The sequence below is a fragment of the Chiloscyllium plagiosum genome, unplaced genomic scaffold, assembly GCF_037043375.1.
Source record: "Chiloscyllium plagiosum isolate Xiang-an unplaced genomic scaffold, Cpla_swu_hap1 HiC_scaffold_6, whole genome shotgun sequence".
NCBI lineage: Eukaryota > Metazoa > Chordata > Chondrichthyes > Orectolobiformes > Hemiscylliidae > Chiloscyllium > Chiloscyllium plagiosum.
The window spans coordinates 12703657-12720717 of NW_028270144.1; the positions used below are offsets into that span (position 1 = coordinate 12703657).

Below are 17061 nucleotides of genomic sequence, written 5' to 3' on the forward strand. Positions count from 1 at the left end.
TGGTTGTCTTCAAATAGCGTCAAGGCTGCTAAATGTGCAGCTTTGATGGGCAGGCGATCTTCTTGCTGACAGTTTCTATGATACGAATAATTAAGTTATACAAAAATCACCCACTAACTGAGTTGCTTGTAACGGCAGACTGTGAGTAAATCTAGAAAACAAAATGACTTCAAGTGACTGACACAGTTTTTGAAGATCGAGCCGTATATTTTTCCCTTGATTCTAGTTGAGGGAGATGCTCTGTATTTGTGAAAGGCTGCATTTGTGTGAGTCTAGATTAGAGCGGTGCTGGCAAAGCACAGCAGGTCAGGCAGCATCTGAGGAGCAGGAAAATCGATGTTTCGGGTTGCCCAAAGCGTCGATTTCCCTGCTCCTCGGATGCTGCCTGACCTGCTGTGCTTTGCCAGCACCGCTCTAATCTCGACTCTGGTTTCCAGCATCTGCAGTCCTTGTTTTTACGCATTTGTGTGAGTGACCACTGCCTTTGCGAAAATGGCGGTTGAGTCCAGAAATTTGCAGTTCCACCCTTAAGCTTGTTTTTTGTGGGAGCAGGAATGTGGTCAAGTGGGATTTGTGTCTGCACAGTTCACGAAGATAGATGCTCCATTAGGTCACTGTCTCCAGTGAAGTGGAACTTTGATAAGCTTGGAGTGTGAAAACTGGAGTGTTCAGAGTAGACTTGGCAACTGTATTTGCTCTTTTAGAATTTCTTTGTGCACCCCAGGCAGGATGCACGTTGATGGGAACATTCTCAGCTCTACAAATCTGACTTTAAGCATTGGATGCCGGTGTATTGGAGTTTCAGTCAGGAAGTTGAGCTGGATAGAGGTCAAGGTAGGTGACCCAGAAAAACTGAGGATGCTGTAGGGTACCGAGCTCAGATAAAGAGAAAACCTGACTCGGAGATCCAGCATTGTGTCGCAAGCTTAAATATAAAGAATTAAAACATTAAAAATCCTTCCACCATTTGAAATATCAAGCTGTAAATTGTGTACCCTAATCATTACACTGCCATATCCAGTCAGAGAGTCATAGAGATGTACAGCATGGAAGCAGACCCTTCAGTCCAACTTGTCCATGCTGACCAGATATCCTAAATTAATCTCGTCCCATTTGCCAGTAGTTGACTCTCTAAACCCTTGCTAATCAAGTACTGATCCAAATGCCTTTTAAATTCTGTAATTGTACCAGCATCCACAATGTCCTCTGGCAGCTCATTCCATACACGCAACACCCCCTGCGTGAAAATGTTGTCCCTTAAGTCCCTTTTAAATCTTTCCCCTCACCTTAAGCTTGTGCTGTCTAGTTTTGGTTTCCCCTACCCACATTGACTATTGACCCCACCTATGCCCGTCATGATTTTATAACCTTCTATCAGCTCACCTCTTAGTCTTCGATATTCCAGGGAAAATAGCTCCAGCTTATTCAGCCTCTCCCTATGGCTGAAACCCTCATGTTAGAGAGGCACTTGTTAGGTTTAGACTGGAGCTCCTTGTTTACAGAAGAAAAGTTGAATTGGGAGAAATGACAACATGGGGATTTTTTATCTTCAATTTGATGAGATGAAAACAGAGAGAGCTGAGGAGTCTAGTCTTTTGAATTGATAAAAAAATGTAAAAAAGGAAATTTCAGCTGATTGTGAATAGCGATGGAAATAGCTCAGTCACTTTCACAAAGCAACAGATAAAGGAGGTTTAGAGATAGGTTGGCTCTTGTGAACCGGAGGGTGAAAGTCTGAGAGACACAACACCTACTCTTCCAATTAACAGCAATGTCTATAAAGTTTTCAGCACCATGATGATCCTGCCTATTTTCAGCTTGGGCTTCCAATAATGGCCAGTGCTGCTATTGATGGTATTTGAAGGGTTGATAGTGATATGTTAGCAACTGCGCTATATTAACAATCTCAGGTCCCTTGGTACTGGAACCTGAGTAGAGAAGGTTCAATTGAAATCTTGTTCAACCATGTTTTTGTATCTAGTGCAAGTCGTTAATAAATGTTGGTTAGTTTTCACTGGTATGGTATCCCCTGGTTCTCATCCGTCAAAGGTTGATATTTATACAGAAATATGTCAGTATAGCCTATTAATGCAGCAAGCAAAATAAACAACCACAGAAGAGAAGCTGTCAGAAGTGTGGCGCTGGGCAAGCACAGTAGGTCAGGCAGCATCCGAGGAGCAGGAGAATCAATGTTTCGAGCATAAGCTCTTCATCAGGAATGACTCTGATCTCCAACATCTGCAGTCCTCACATTCTCCTAGAAGAGAAGATGTGTCTCCTTTTTATGACATACCGAGATCTAAAAGTCTCAAGTTTTTTAGTGAATGCATGTGCATTAGTCGGATAGGGTAGATATCAAGAGGGTAACCCAATAACTTCAGCTGTAGATGTGTCCGAACATAGCAGCTTTTGAGTCTGATTCTAACTTCAATATAATTGATCTTCAACACATTTCACCAATTCTCATGAAGTCTTTAATCATTAAGCTGTATCTGTCCTTCTGAAGGAGGAAGTAACCTTCAGCAGCATCCTGCAGTTTGACTTAAATTACTGAAGAGCAGAGAGAGCTAATGAGAGCCTCAGTTCAGATTATCCTGCATTCCCAGCTGAAGCCAGAAATCCATATCTGGCAAACGATGATGTCGCAATCTGTTTGAGAGGGGTGTCATTGGGTTGAAGAGTATTTGGGGTAAGGGGGTGGCGTGGTGGTAGTTTGGGGAGGTTGTTGGATCAGGGATAATCAGGTCGGATCAAGATTCATTGGGTTGGCCGTTGTTGAGTAGGAGTCGAATAATTCAGGTGAGGAGATGATCAGCTCGGGGGTGGGGAATGGGGGAGGAGGGTGCAGGGGATGGGCTGGTCAGATTGAGTGGGGATAGTCAAGGCAAGGAGCCAATCAGACTGGGGATGGGGGAGGGAGTCAAGCCAAGCATAGTCAGATTGAGGTGGAGTAGGAGGATTTGGGGGCCAGTTGGAATGAGGGGGTGGTCAATCAAAAGATTTCAGGTCAGGTTGGAGTATTTGATGGTGGGTAGTTCAGTCGGGTGGGGAGTTGGGTTATGCCAGATTGGAGACTAGTCAGTACAGCATAGAATAATTGGATGGGAGTTCAAGTTGGGGGTGGTCAGGTTGGAGTAATCATTTATCTGGTCAGGATATTGCAGAGAGGAAATGATCAGGTTGGTGGGGTGCTGGGGTGGTCAGATTGTATCAGTTGGTTTGGGGGAGGGGGATTTGAGAGTCACTGGCTCATTTCTGAGCTAGGCTAGGTATTAACCAGCGTAACATTTCCTGGATAAATATTCAGGTAAGTCTAATCCTGTGATCAGTGTTGGACAGTATCACAGAGGATCCTTGGTGACAAAAATCTCCCCGGGCAAATTCATCACATGCCCCCAGTCTTCCTGAAAAATGCCAGAGTGCTATTGGAATCCTGGGAGGAACACTAATTGTACAGTTCACTCTTGGAGGGTAATCTTTTTCCACTTGTAGTCACTGCCTTCCAGTCACCACTTCTCTTTGGAGAAGGATGACAGAAGGGAGGAAGTGAGTTTGGCAATGTCAAGAGGGTAAGAGAAACCAGGATGGGACTGGGGAGTGGGAGGATGGTGATGAGTGGGAGGGTAGGGCAGAAAGCAATGAATGGGAGCAAAGAGCTGGTGAACAACTGCATAAAACAGAGTTTCAGAATCCAGGAATAGGTGAAAGTGCACATTGGCTGCAGAAATTCGCCAGTGATTCTCAGACTGCATCTTCCAAACCAATGAAAAATTCCATCTAGAAAGACAAAGGCAGCAAATATATAGAAACATTACTACCTGCAAGTTCCCCTCCAAGCCACTCGCCATCCTAACTTGGAAACATGTCAGCGTTCCTTCACTGTCACTGGGTCAACATCCTGGCATTCCCTCTCTAACAGCGCTGTGGGTGGACTGGAGCGGTTCAAGAAGGCAGCTCACCCACACCTTCTCGAAGGGCAACTAGGGATGGGCAATAAAATGCTGGCCAGCCAATGACACCCACATCGCACAAATGAATTAAAAAAAAATTCCACTTGATTAATCTTGCCAGGTTTGGCTTTCATCCTTTAGTTTCCTGTGGTGGGGAAGTCTATCATTCCTTCACCTATGGGTGAGAGCGTGGCATCCCAATATGAGATGTGGGACCCTGAGTTAGGGGGATGCAAGCTGAAATTTTGGAGCCACAAACCCTGCAGTAGCAGTGGAGCACTGATTGAGCTGAATAAAGTTGTCCTGTTATAACAGGCTCCCACTCTCACAGGCTCCACACACTCAGATTTATCACTAATGACAATTTTCAAGCCTTAAGATAGGGTCACAGTGGGAAAATGTTTTGGGTAGTAGTGACAATAAACTCCATTTAACCACTGCGAGGTGTGCAGCTGTAATAATTCAGCGTGCAGCTCTTGATGGGCTGTTCCATGCATGTATAAATGCACAGCTTGGAGAGAATACTGCTGAAGGGGAAGGGAACATTAAGGGGAGGTGCGGAAGAGTTTAAACCTTGGGCAGACCCTCTGATGGGTTCCAAAGGGGGGCCATAATAAGGGCTGCTCGATGTCCACATGAAGCTGCTGGGCTGGGCTCTTTGCATGAGCCTCTCCTGCCACTAGTTAAAACTCGGCAATCGCAGGTTAGCTATCCAGTTAATGTCCTCAATCAGCTGGCAGATGGGCAAGCAATCCAACACTAGCACCCGTCACCCAGCTACTGGTAATGCTGTGACAGGAACAGAAGTGGGAACTGAGGTTTGGGTATGGTACTCAATGGAGTCATTTTGATCTCCACCATTTCATATTCCCACTGGCACCTTTTCAAGGGGCAGCTTTTTCACACAGAGGGGGATGCATGTATGGAACAAGCTGCCTGAGGAAGTGATGGAGACTGTTACAATTACAGCATTTAAAATGCATCTGGATGGCTAAATGAATGGGAAGGGTTTGGAGGGATATGGGCCAAGTGCTGGCAAATGGGACTAGATTAGGTTGGGATATCTGGTTGGCATGGACAAGTTGGACCAAAAGGTCTGTTTCTGTGCTGTACATCTCTCTGACTCTATGACCTAGCAGTTAGGTTGAGGGTACATTCTTAAGTATATTTTGTGCTTATTTGTTTGTACATTTTATTTAAAGTACCAATACTCTTTCTCTACTCCCAGTCAAGACCTGTGGCCTGACCCCCTGCACCATTCTACCCTGGTAGACATTTGTTGGAAACTGACACACAAGTGATGATAATGATATAAATGACCCTCCTTTGTGAAAGACTGACCAAGAATTAGAACTGTGAACAGCCACTTAGACCAGATTGAAAATACCAAGTGTCATTTTGAAAGAAAAATGACCACATATCCCTTCTCATATATCACTAAATGTCCAAGTATAAAAGAATGATGTCCATTGCAGGAAAATGGTATCTAAGTAACATGTAATGCACACAAGTGGGAGTCTAAAGGGTATGTTTGTTATATATAGCCTCAAGTCAGGACTATAAATTTGTTTGATACCGACTGATATCACTGGTGCTAGCCATTTTAAACTATAATCACACAATGGGGAAATCAGGATACTAGATTAGTCTCCTGGCTCTTAATATCCGTTTGCATAATGGCCTTTTAGTGCTGATCAATTTGTTTTCATCTTCTCATCAGTGCATGTGTCAAAAATAGCCTTCTCAACTGTCATCTAACCTCTGCCCTGGGAATGCATCTGGGAAACTGCTGCAGGCCAAAGTACTCTCTGAAACTGAAACTTTCATTCCAGCTGAACACAAAGAAGATGGATTAATCAATGAGGAAGCTTTCAATTTTTCTCTCTCTCTTTAGAGTGATTTCCCAGACATAACAATCAGCATCGTCTGGTGCAGGCTCAGTGATGAATCTGTCGAACTTCAAAAGGTTGCTTGACATGCAAGTGGAGAATCAAGCTCCTTAATATTCCTGCATGACCCTGCTTAAAACACTCTCATCACCTCAATGCCAAATCAAGAGAGGGAAGAGAATAAAGCACTGTTAAGTGGCGTAATTTATGTAAGGTTCCAACACCTTTGTACTCCAGTGATTTCATTGACGTTCTGTAAGTCTGAATTATTTTCCTTGTAACCAATACAGGTTTATTAAATCCCTGGACATTTCATCCTGGACAGCAGATGGACAGGGTTGAGGGATTGCTAGTTTTGCAGCACTTCCTTGAAATGGTGTACATTGCTTAAGTTGATGGAAAGACATCTGGTTGCTGTCATATTAATTGGTGTAAAGGGACAATTGACATGGGTGCTTATGGTACAGTGGTATTGCCTGTGCCTCTAGGTTGGAAGGTCTGGGTTCAACCCCATGTTCTCCAGTGTTGTTTTATAATCTGTCAGAGCAGGTCGATTAAAAAACTTTTTATTTTAAATATTCAAAGGGCGGAGTAAACTAGAAATTACATTCATAGTATGTCAACCACACCATCCAGGTATCACAATACTTTCAATGAATTGATTATTTTTGAAATGCAGCTATTCTAATATAGGTAAATACAAGAAGCAATTTGCACAGAGCAAGGTCTCACAAACAGCAAGTTAAGATAATGACCCATAGGGGGCTTCTTGTGGTGTAGCGCCCTTCTGCCTGCTCTGAGAGGCTCAGGTTCTCTGAATAGGTTGATAAGAAAAAAATAGGATGAATAAACTGCTAATCTGCTTTCTTTTTGCTGTTATTAATTGGGGTGAAATATTCAGTTATGCAACAGGGAGAAAATGTCTTGTATAAATGGAACCAAGAGGCACTTTTATCCACAGGCAGCCAGAACCTCATCTGAACATTTCATCCAAACGTTGCAATTGGTGCTATGCCTTTATGGTTCCTGCAGGATGCAATCTTTCAGTGTCATTATGAATCTTCTTCTACTCACTTCCTATGAACCATGCTGATCTCATTCTTCTATGACTTGAGTCTCGATGTCCAAATATTCTGCAGAAATATGTTTGAGAGATTTTCTTCGTTTTTGTTTGAAATGTTAATTCCTGCACGAAAGCAAACTGGAATTTGTTCAGGGGTCCCTTCTTCGTGTGACTAGAAAGTGTTGAACAGGCAATTCTATTTGGTGAATTTGCAGTCAAGTCTTATCTTATTCTCACAGGACTGATCTAACCTCGATAAAATAGCAAATTGTAGTAGGTCATATTCAAACAGCACATTACTCTGATAACATTATAATTTAAGGTTTATGATTTATTATCTGCTCTGACCGACAAAGAAAGAGTCAAGTTCTGAACTGAAGAGCCAAGCGGCTTGACTTTGGCCTTAGAGTGTGAAATGAGGAGAGTCTAGGATAGCACAGTCTTGACAAAATCAGCTTTGAAAGACATCAACTAAAAAGTGATTGAAAAATAAATGGTATGTGAAAATTACTTTGACCCAACCTTAAGTATAGTACGACTGAGTGCAGCTTCAATCTAGCAAACACTAAACTCAGGATTGATATTCGGGGATTGTTCTTCGCTATCCTGATATAATCCCCCCGAGAGGCCGGAATCCCATCACCAAGTCGCCCTTCATTTACTTTTGGAGAGTCCTCGACACTGATCCAGCTCTCTCAGAGCCAGCTTTCAGAATGAGCATAACCTCGGACACTCTTTATTTCTTTCTTTTTCTCTTTTAGAAATTAGCAGAAAGATAAAAAAAATTCACAATAAACAATAAAGAAAACAAAACTTCAAAATAAACTCCTTTTCAGTAGGAAGACACCAACAGCAGGAAATAAGATACACTGACTATGTGGTTCCAGGCTGTTCAGAAGTCAGTCAGTCTCCTCTCCTCCTTAATACAGAAAAGTGGAGAGCCTTTCACTCTCACTGATCCAGCTCCCTCAGGGCTAGCTATCAGATTGAGCAGAACCTTGGACACTCCTGTTTTTTCTTATATTTTTTTAAAATTTATTTTCCTTCACACTGCCGCCTAACTGCGGTAGTGCTTATTATTTCTATCCCCAGCACCCATGTTGTGTGTGTGCAGGTGTGAGACACAGTGAAAGACAAAAGGTGCACCAACCTGTATTCAGTTTCCACCACCAGGAAGAAAGGAAACACCCAAGTGGCCAGTGACAAGCAGTGCCCTTCTCATCAAAGGGCAATGCTGCGTGATCAAACAGTGAAGGGGAGGGCAGGGATTAACTCAAAATAGAGTTAGAGGGGGAAATAATGCACTCCACTCCCTGTGGCGCCCACCTCTCCCTGAACAACTCCAGAGTGTTAGTTGACACTGCGTGCTCCTTTTGCAGAGATACCCGGGCTCTAACATAACCGCGGAAGAGGGGCAGGCAGTTGACCCGAATGACCCCCCTCCACGGCCCACTGCTTGGAACTCTTTATGGCCAGTTTGGCCAGGCCCAGGAGCAGACCCACGAGGAGGTCTTAAAAGCTGCCCTCCCTCCTCCGTACCGGGTGCCTGAAGATCAGGAGCGTGAGACTGAAGTGCAACCAAAAGCAGAGAAGGAGGTTTTTAAGAAAATCAAAAAGGGAGTGCAAACACCCACACCCAATATACACGTGGTCCACGGACTCCACAGCGCCACAGAACAAGCAGTTGGGCTGGGAGTCCATGAACCACCGCAATCTGCGGTTACAGGGGACTGCTGCGTGCAGCACCCTCCACCCCAGATCCCTGAGAGAAAGGGGGAGGACTCCCGCATAGAGACCCCTCAACTGGGGAACACTCTTGTTTTTTTTTAAATCAAAATTCTCTGTTTTTTTAATATATATTAAACCCCCACGCTACCTCCTAACTGCAGTAGTGCTTATTTTTTCCCCAGCCCCCATGTTGTGTATGTGCAGGTGTGAGACACAGAGAAAGACACAAGGTGCACGAATCTTTATTCAGTTTCCACCACCAGGAAGAAAGGAAACACCCGAGTGGGGGGTGACTAGCAGTGCCCTTCACATCAAAGGGCAGTGCTGTGTGATCAAATAGTGAAGGGAGGTCAGAGATTAAATCAAAATAGAGTTGGAGGGGGAAATAATGCACTCCACTCCCTGCAGTGCCCACCTCTCCCTGAACAACTCCAGGGCGTTGGTGGATACCGTGTGCTCCTTCTCCAGAGACACCCGGGCTCTAACGTAACCGCGGAAGAGGGGCAGGCAGTCGGCCCTAATGACCCCCTCCACGGCTCGCTGCCTGGACCTGTTGATGGCCAGTTTGGCCAGGCCCAGGAGCAGACCCACGAGGAGGTCTTCAGACCTGCCCTCCCTTCTCCATATCGGGTGCCCGAAGATCAGGAGCATGCGACTGAAGTGCAACCAAAAGCAGAGGAGGAGGTTTTTGTGGAAATCAAAAAGGGAGTGCAAACGCCCACACCCAATATACACATGGTCCACGGACTCCACAGCGCCATAGAACAAGCAGTTGGGCTGGGAGTCTGTGAACCACTGCAATTTTCGGTTGCAGGGGACCGCTGCGTGCAGCACCCTCCACCCCAGATCCCCGAGAGAAAGGGGGAGGACTCCCGCATAGGGAGCCCTCCACTGGGGAACACTCTTGTTTATATCTGTCTACAAAGGGTCTCTGATTGGACCAGATTAACAGTCCTAATCAGGGATCTCATATCCTATAATGCCGACCTGGCTTACTTCGTTACAGCCATGACATATCCCACAATTGCTTCTATGACCAATAACGTCTATTAAAATAAATGTGAATTCCCAGTAGCCAACACAAAGGAATTTCAAAACAAGATGTTAAGTTTTACTTAAACTGCCTTTTACTGGATGGCATGCACTGAAGCAATGTTCGCTAAACAGTACCTCAGTCTGCAGCTAATGTTTCTAATTACAGAAAATATCCCCATTTTAATATTTAAAATGGTCAACAAAATCTCCTTCTATGTTTATGCTTTACTCTGTCCTTAGATAACAGACCAAAGCATTCATTCTCCAGAAAAAAATTCAAAATTAATTCTTAGCTCCTTAATCCTTTGACAGCAGAATAACATTTAATCTTCGAACAGAGTTTCAGAATACGAGGTTCCCTGGTGATCCCTGCCTATAGCCAAGCTGGGTGAATCTTTCTGTTTTGTTGAAATACTTACAGCCCTTATTTCTTCAATCCAAGAATGACTCCCTCCACACACTTGCATAAAAACCATAGGGATTTGTTGTTTCTATCTTTCTCTCTCCTGCAGGTCCTGATAGATGGAATCTGCCTGGGACGTTCAGTGATATTTTTAGAAAAGCCTAGAATCTAGTCCTATATTAGCTACACATGAATCATGCCCTTCTCAAAAACCGTAGTCAGGGCTTTGTGAATCACGGTTGCCTTGTATCCAGGTAAATACCTATCCTTTGGAATCCCACCTGCTTTAGGGGAGATTGATTGCCTAGTTGTATTATCATTAGACTATGAATCCAGAGCCTCAGCTAATGCTCTGGGAACGTGAGTTCGAATCCCACCATGGCAGATGTTAGAATTTGAATTAATTAAAAATCTGGAATTAAGAGCCTCATGATGACCATGAAATCATTGACAATTGTCAGGAAAAACTCATTTGGTTCACTCTTGGTCTTCAGGAAAGGAAATCTACTGTCTTAACCTGGTCTGGCCTACTTGTGATTCTGGACCCACAGTAATATGATTGACTCCTAACTGCCCTGTGGCCAAATACAGGGAGCCAATAAATGCTAACCTCACCCACAATAGGAGAAAGTGAGGACTGCATGAAGGGCTTATGCCCGAAACGTCGGTTCTCCTGTTCCTCGGATGCTGCCTGACCTGCTGTGCTTTTCCAGCACCACACTCTCAACACTAGCTCACAAAACCGGTAAAATGAATTTTAAAGAAAACATAATTTTATTTCAAGCCTATGTAGATAGTTCAAAGCATAACTATTTACAAAACTTTACATTCCTGACATCTTCCCAAGAAACTAAACATTTATCTACCATCAGCAAAGATGGTGATAGATTGGTCATTGTCTGTACATATGAACACTTTATATCATCTTCCCAGTAAAACATTCCAGATTCACTTTTTAATCTTTAATATGTATTCCACCTGGGCTTGCTGTCAGCAGAGTTTGGAAGAGGTTTCTTGATCTCTTTCATATCGAATAAAATGGAGGGATGAAAGACATCAGGTGGGATCTCATAAGGGCCTGAATGAAGTGGGCTCCAGTGACAAATCTGGGAGAATGTGTAAAAGGTCCAGTGAGGCCTAGTTTGATATCAGGAGCTACTAGTTATATTTTCCAGGCATTGAGGTGAGGTTCTGGTGAGGCAGTGGTGAGGTAGCTGTTAGTTGAGATTATTGCTTGTTAACAGCCTCAATAGCACTGAATCGCAACCCTTTAATATGCAGTGTCCTCTCCTACCCACCATCCCCCCTACCCGCCCCCAATGAGGAAAATAGATGTTGACAGTTCCTGGCATGGAAAGCTCTGATCAGGTACCTGGTAACACCAGCTCATCACTTGCTCCTCAGCAAAGCCATCTTTGTCACATGCCAGCTGTATCTCAGGGCACCACCTCACACACAGCACACGTCCACGGATACTGGCATTCGACACCTGCCAATCGAATTGAACTGAATTGCATCAAATTGAATTGAATTGAATTGAGTTAGCTTGATTGTTACATGCTCAAATGAACACAGTGAAAAATTTATAAGTAAACAGCTACAACGCCACATTAGGTACAAAGGTAGTTCGGTACAGCTTCTTCAGTTATAAGAAGAAAGTGAGGACTGCGGATGCTGGAGATCAGAGTCAAAACGTGTGGCGCTGGAAAAGCACAGCCAGTCAGGCAGCATCCGAGGAGCAGGTGAGTCGGTGTTTTGAGCATAAGCCCTGATGAAGAGATTATGCTTGAATCGTCAACCCTCCTGCTCCTCGGTTGCTGCCTGACCGGCTTGGTTTTTCCATTGCCACACTTTTTGACTCTGGCTTCTTCAGTTATGAGATTAATTACAGTGTAATAATGTTACCGACACACAGTTTAGGTACAGACTACCTCAGTACCTTAGTCGCAGAATAGATAAAAAAAAGAAAAAAAAGTTACCTAACAGCTATGCACAGCACGGCTATAGGTCAGAAAAACAAGAAGCAAAGTTAGAAAGATGAACATCACAGTCTCTCTTCAAGGGTTGTCTGCAGCAGACCAGCACAGGGAGTCTTTCCTGTCCTGACACCACCTCTCCAATTCATTTGAAAGACACTTTTTCACTTTAATACTGTGCCCTGGGGTGAACTCCACTGGACTGAGGGTGTCAAGCAGGATAGACACAGGAGGTTCGGCCACCATTGGAGTGTCTTGAGAGGAAACTTCAGAGAGACCTGTGTGTAATTCCTCCTTGGCCTGGGTTCCCATTGGCACTGCCCTGTCTCTTTGTGATGAAGGGCCAGATAGAGTGACGTCAAGGTCCTCCTTGCTGTTAACGCTGCTGACAACCTCGCCTCATTCTGGAAAACTTCCCCTTGTTTGCCATGTTTAGGGAAAAGGTGACAAAATGTGTAGGACAGCTTTGGAATGTCAGTGCTCATCCGAGGACTCAATGGCCTTTTGGGAAAAGTGCAGGCTGTAGTGATGCCAATCCATTCTGGAAGATTCCAGTTACCGGCAAGAACTTCTGGCTATGTTGAGCAGGAGAATCAGATGAGAAGGAAAATCCCACCATCCATAAAATCCTGCTTCTTGTCTCTTGTGAGCATCTTACAAAATGGACTTGCATATATAATAATGGAGGAAAAAATCCTTCACATGTAGATATTGTGATGCAGTAGGATTCTATAGGGAGCTTAAAGTTTAGATTGATGGCTAAGGCACCTTGAATAGTCCCATTTTATCGGTGTTTCCTATTTATTTAAAAGGGAATGGAAAATAAAAATAGGAAGACTTTGCTAAAACTCTATAAGGCACAAGTCAGACCACTGCTAGAACATTGTGAACAGTTTTGAGCTCCTTAAATAAGGAAGGATATTCTGGCATGGTTAGGTAGATTGGATCTGTATTCAGAATAAACAAGAATAAGTGGTAACTTTATTGAAACATACAAGAAATGTGGGGGACTTGACAGGGTAAATGTAGAAGGGCTGTTTCCCCTTGGTAGGGTGTGTGGAGAGTCTATGATCAGAGGACAGAAGAAGGGGTTGCATATATAAGACAGAGAAGAGACTTTTCTTTCTCTTGATTTTCATCTCCTAACATTGCTGGTGGCAATGTTAGTACATGCATTGTCATCCTTTGTAAAGTAACTTGCTTCAATCTAGGAAGGAGACCAAAGCTCACCAAGGTTTTGCAGAAGTGTGCCTTGCTGATGATGATCATAGACTCATGAATCTTGGAGGTGAAAGCAGTTATTGAATAAAACCTAACCTTTCAGAATAAAGCAAAGCATACTGTGGAACTGTGTACCTCAGGAGTAACGTATAAGTTTGGGATTGTATAAGACTATTTAAGATGAAGCACACTTTTATTATTTGATGAGTCTGCTAATTAATTGGCTAATTCAATGTGCATTGACTCAGCTTCGTGTTCAAGTGCAAGGTAAAAAATAACTTTTGGTTGATAATTTCTTCATCTGAGAGCCTTTTGGTGGTACATTTCATCATTTTGATTGGCAGCTCTTCCAAAAGAACTTTGTGGTAAAGGAGCCCCACAGACTTCAAAATAATAGATTGAATCTCTTGGTCTCCAGATTGTCAGAGAATGAATGTACATTTGGACATGCACACTGAGTCCCTGTGTTAGTCCTGATGTGGGAATTGTCCATCAGGAGTTCTGATGCAGAGTCACCAGACTATAAATGCTAACTCTGCTTTCTTCCCACAGGTGTTGCCAGACCCGTTGAGTTTTTCCACTATTTCTGTTTTTTGTTTCTGAGCTACATTCTAGACTGGATCTGACTACCTATAGTCACCCGTCTGACCCACCACTCAGAGCCTCCCTGCTGTCTCCTGACTACTAACCCCCTCCCCCCTCTGACTCAACTACTCTCAAACCTGACTGCAGTCATTATTTCACCCACCTATCTACTGTAATCATGTACCCACTCACCTACCAGATTCCTCGCCTACATACCCTACCAACCTGCCCTCCTCACTCATTCCACCACTTCACCACTTACTCATTATAACGATGTACCCAGTCCAGACCGCTACTATATACTGACCTCACCCACCTAGCCATCAACCTAACTTACACATCTACTCACCTCACCAACTTCACCCACTTATCCATCCCGATTCAATCACCCAACCATTCCTTCATTCACAACACTCAAAGGCAGGTAATATGGTGGCTCAGTGTTAGCACTGCTGCCTCACAGTGCCAGGGACCTGGCTTCAATTCTGGTCTTGGGTAACTGTCTGTGTGGAGTTTACAAGTTCTCTCTGTGTCTGTGTATGTTTTGTTTGGGTGATCCAGTTTCCTGCCACAGTCCAAAGCTGTGCAGGCCAGGTGGATTATTCATGGTAAATGCAGGGTGAGAGGGTCAGTGCATACCTGATGGGCCAAATGGCCTCTTTCCCCACTGTAGGGGTTCTATGATTAAACCCTTAAATTTACCATACAACAGCTGAAGCTACTCTCCTTCCCCTGACCTAACTCCACACTGACAAGGTCCCACAAGGGATGTAGCATTGTCCATTCCTTTGACAGTGGGATTGTAAAACATTGGAAAAAAATAAGCAGCAGGTTGAGAGGATATTCAAGCACAGTGGCGGTCCACCCATCATTGCTCCTACTTTGTTTGTTCAGTCTGGGTGAGCATAGACATATCTGAGCTATTGAACATTTACAATTCAGTAGTAATGTTTAAGAATGATGATCATTTTGTAAAAAACAGGAACCAAAAACATTTCATCAATCTTTCCAACACCTATTAGATTTAAATCATTCATTTCTTCCCTATCTGAGAACACCAGCCCCTGATAAATTCATTCTCATCTACAAATGGCTTTAGAAGCTAAACATGAATAGGGAATGCTGGCAGTTATAATGCAACCTGGAGAGTGTAGTATTACTTGCCTTTCGATTTAATGAGTATTAAACTCTGCATACGGAGCAAAATTGATTACTTACGTATTTTGTTTCTTTACCCTTGATCACAAGTAAGCATGTCTCAGCACATATACATTGCCTACAGGTGTCCTTTAAAGTTATGGTGCTTATTATCTTTGATGGTAGTAATGATTAGTTTTATTATTCCATTGAAGTAGTATTTACTTTGGAAACATAGGTGCCACTTAGACAGAAAAGTTATTAGGTTTGAGTGTAGTTAATCTACTTTGACTACTGATCTTGATCCATGTGATTCATCACTTTCAACAGTCTTTACATTTATGCCTGCTGTGGAAAATTAGAGTTATCTTCATATGAGCAACAGAACAGTGAAAATAAAACAGATTGAAGGCATAAACGTACTGGTTGAAGTAAAATGCTGAAACAGTGTGTGATATTCTGTTTCGCAACAGGTAACCTACGATTTAACAGGAGCGATTGAAAAGAACAAAGATTCACTTTCCCAAAGCCTCTTCTTTGTTATGAAAAGTAAGTGTTTGTTTATTTTTATAAATCAAAACACATCGCAACCACTATATTTATGCCACTTTATTTGTGTTAATTAACGAAGTTAGATTGTTGTTATGTCTCAAACCTTTTCAATGTCATGAATGAAATGTCATTTAAAAATAAATGTAGTTTCCACTGTGTAATTATGTCATTCTTTGCCATGTTTTCGTTGGGCTGGTGTTACTACTTGTCTCAGCAGGCTGTGGAAGCAAATATTTTCCATAATAGATTGAAATAGGTTGCCATATTCAAAGCCTTAACAGGAAATATTCTTTCACTTTTCATGACATATACAAATATGTAAACATTTGTTGAATGGGAGCATTCCAAGGTCAAACAATACTTTATTGGTTACTTCTAATTTTTAAATTGTAGAAACATTGCTGGGAATTGCTTCCAAAAAACAAACACCTAACAACAATCAACACTATCAGGCCAAAGTGGCCCGCTTGATTGACACCACATCCAAAATCACCCACTCCCTTCACCCCCGACGCTCAGGAGCAGCAGTGTATATACTATCTACAAGATAGATAGCAGAAATTCACCAAATATCCTCAGGCAGCACCTTCCAAACCCATGATGACTTCCACCTAGAAGGACAAGGTCAGCAAATACATGGGAGTATCTCCACCTGCAAGTTCCCCTCCAAGCCACTCACCATCCTGACTTGGAAATATATTGACATTCCTTCATTATTGCTGGTTCAAAATCTTGGAATTCCCTCCCTAACGACACTGTGGGTCAATCCACAGCAGGTGGACTGCAGTAGTTCAAGAAGGCAACTCACCATGACCTTCTTAAGGGCAACAAGGGACAAGCAATAAATGTTGGCCCAGCCAGAGATGCCCACATCCCATGGGTGAATAAAAAAGAATAATTGACTGCAGAAGCAATGGACTGAATTTTCCCATTTTCTGGTTCGTTGTTATTTTTGGGAGTGCTTGTAAATAAGTTCCTGTCATGGTGACCTATCTCCTGCACTCATCTACTGCTCACTTCACTAATTGTGCATCAAGCCTCCACAACACCCTTCTCAGTCAGTCATGCAGGAGCAGAGATCCAAGTGCTGGCTACAGCTGTCACCTTCCAGCAATCATGGGCATCAGAGTTAAACTCCACTTCAAATGCTGCAAGCCAGCAGCTGACCTACACATAGAGTCATAGAGATGTACAGCATGGAAACAGACCCTTCTGTCCAACCCGTCCATGCCGACCAGATATCCCAACCCAATCTAGTCCCACCTGCCAGCACCCAGCCCATGAACCAGAGAGGGAAGGAAAGGTATCCTAATTCTGCAGCAGAGACCAGGTGATCTTGGTGGACAAAGTGATTGACAGAAGGGGAGTTTGCTTTTCTCTGGACCACCCAGAAGGCAATGCCAGTAGATAGAGCCAGCCTGGATGGATAGAGACACCTGGAAAAGCACTGTCTCCAGGGTGAAATGAAATGCCCAGCAATGTTGGAAGAAGGGTTAATGCCCTTTTGTGTTCCATCAGGGTA

General features: G+C 43.3%; 1 protein-coding gene across 3 annotated transcripts in view; it reads left to right on the top strand.

The window, feature by feature from the left end:
- Nucleotides 1-17061, top strand: part of myo16 (myosin XVI) — a 391172-nt gene that overhangs the window by 270326 nt on the left and 103785 nt on the right. For all 3 annotated transcript variants that reach the window (XM_087987876.1, XM_087987875.1, XM_087987877.1), the window contains one exon: nt 15461-15536. In XM_087987876.1, coding sequence (XP_087844002.1) covers nt 15461-15536 — 76 coding nt within the window. The remainder of the gene's footprint in view (nt 1-15460; nt 15537-17061) is intronic.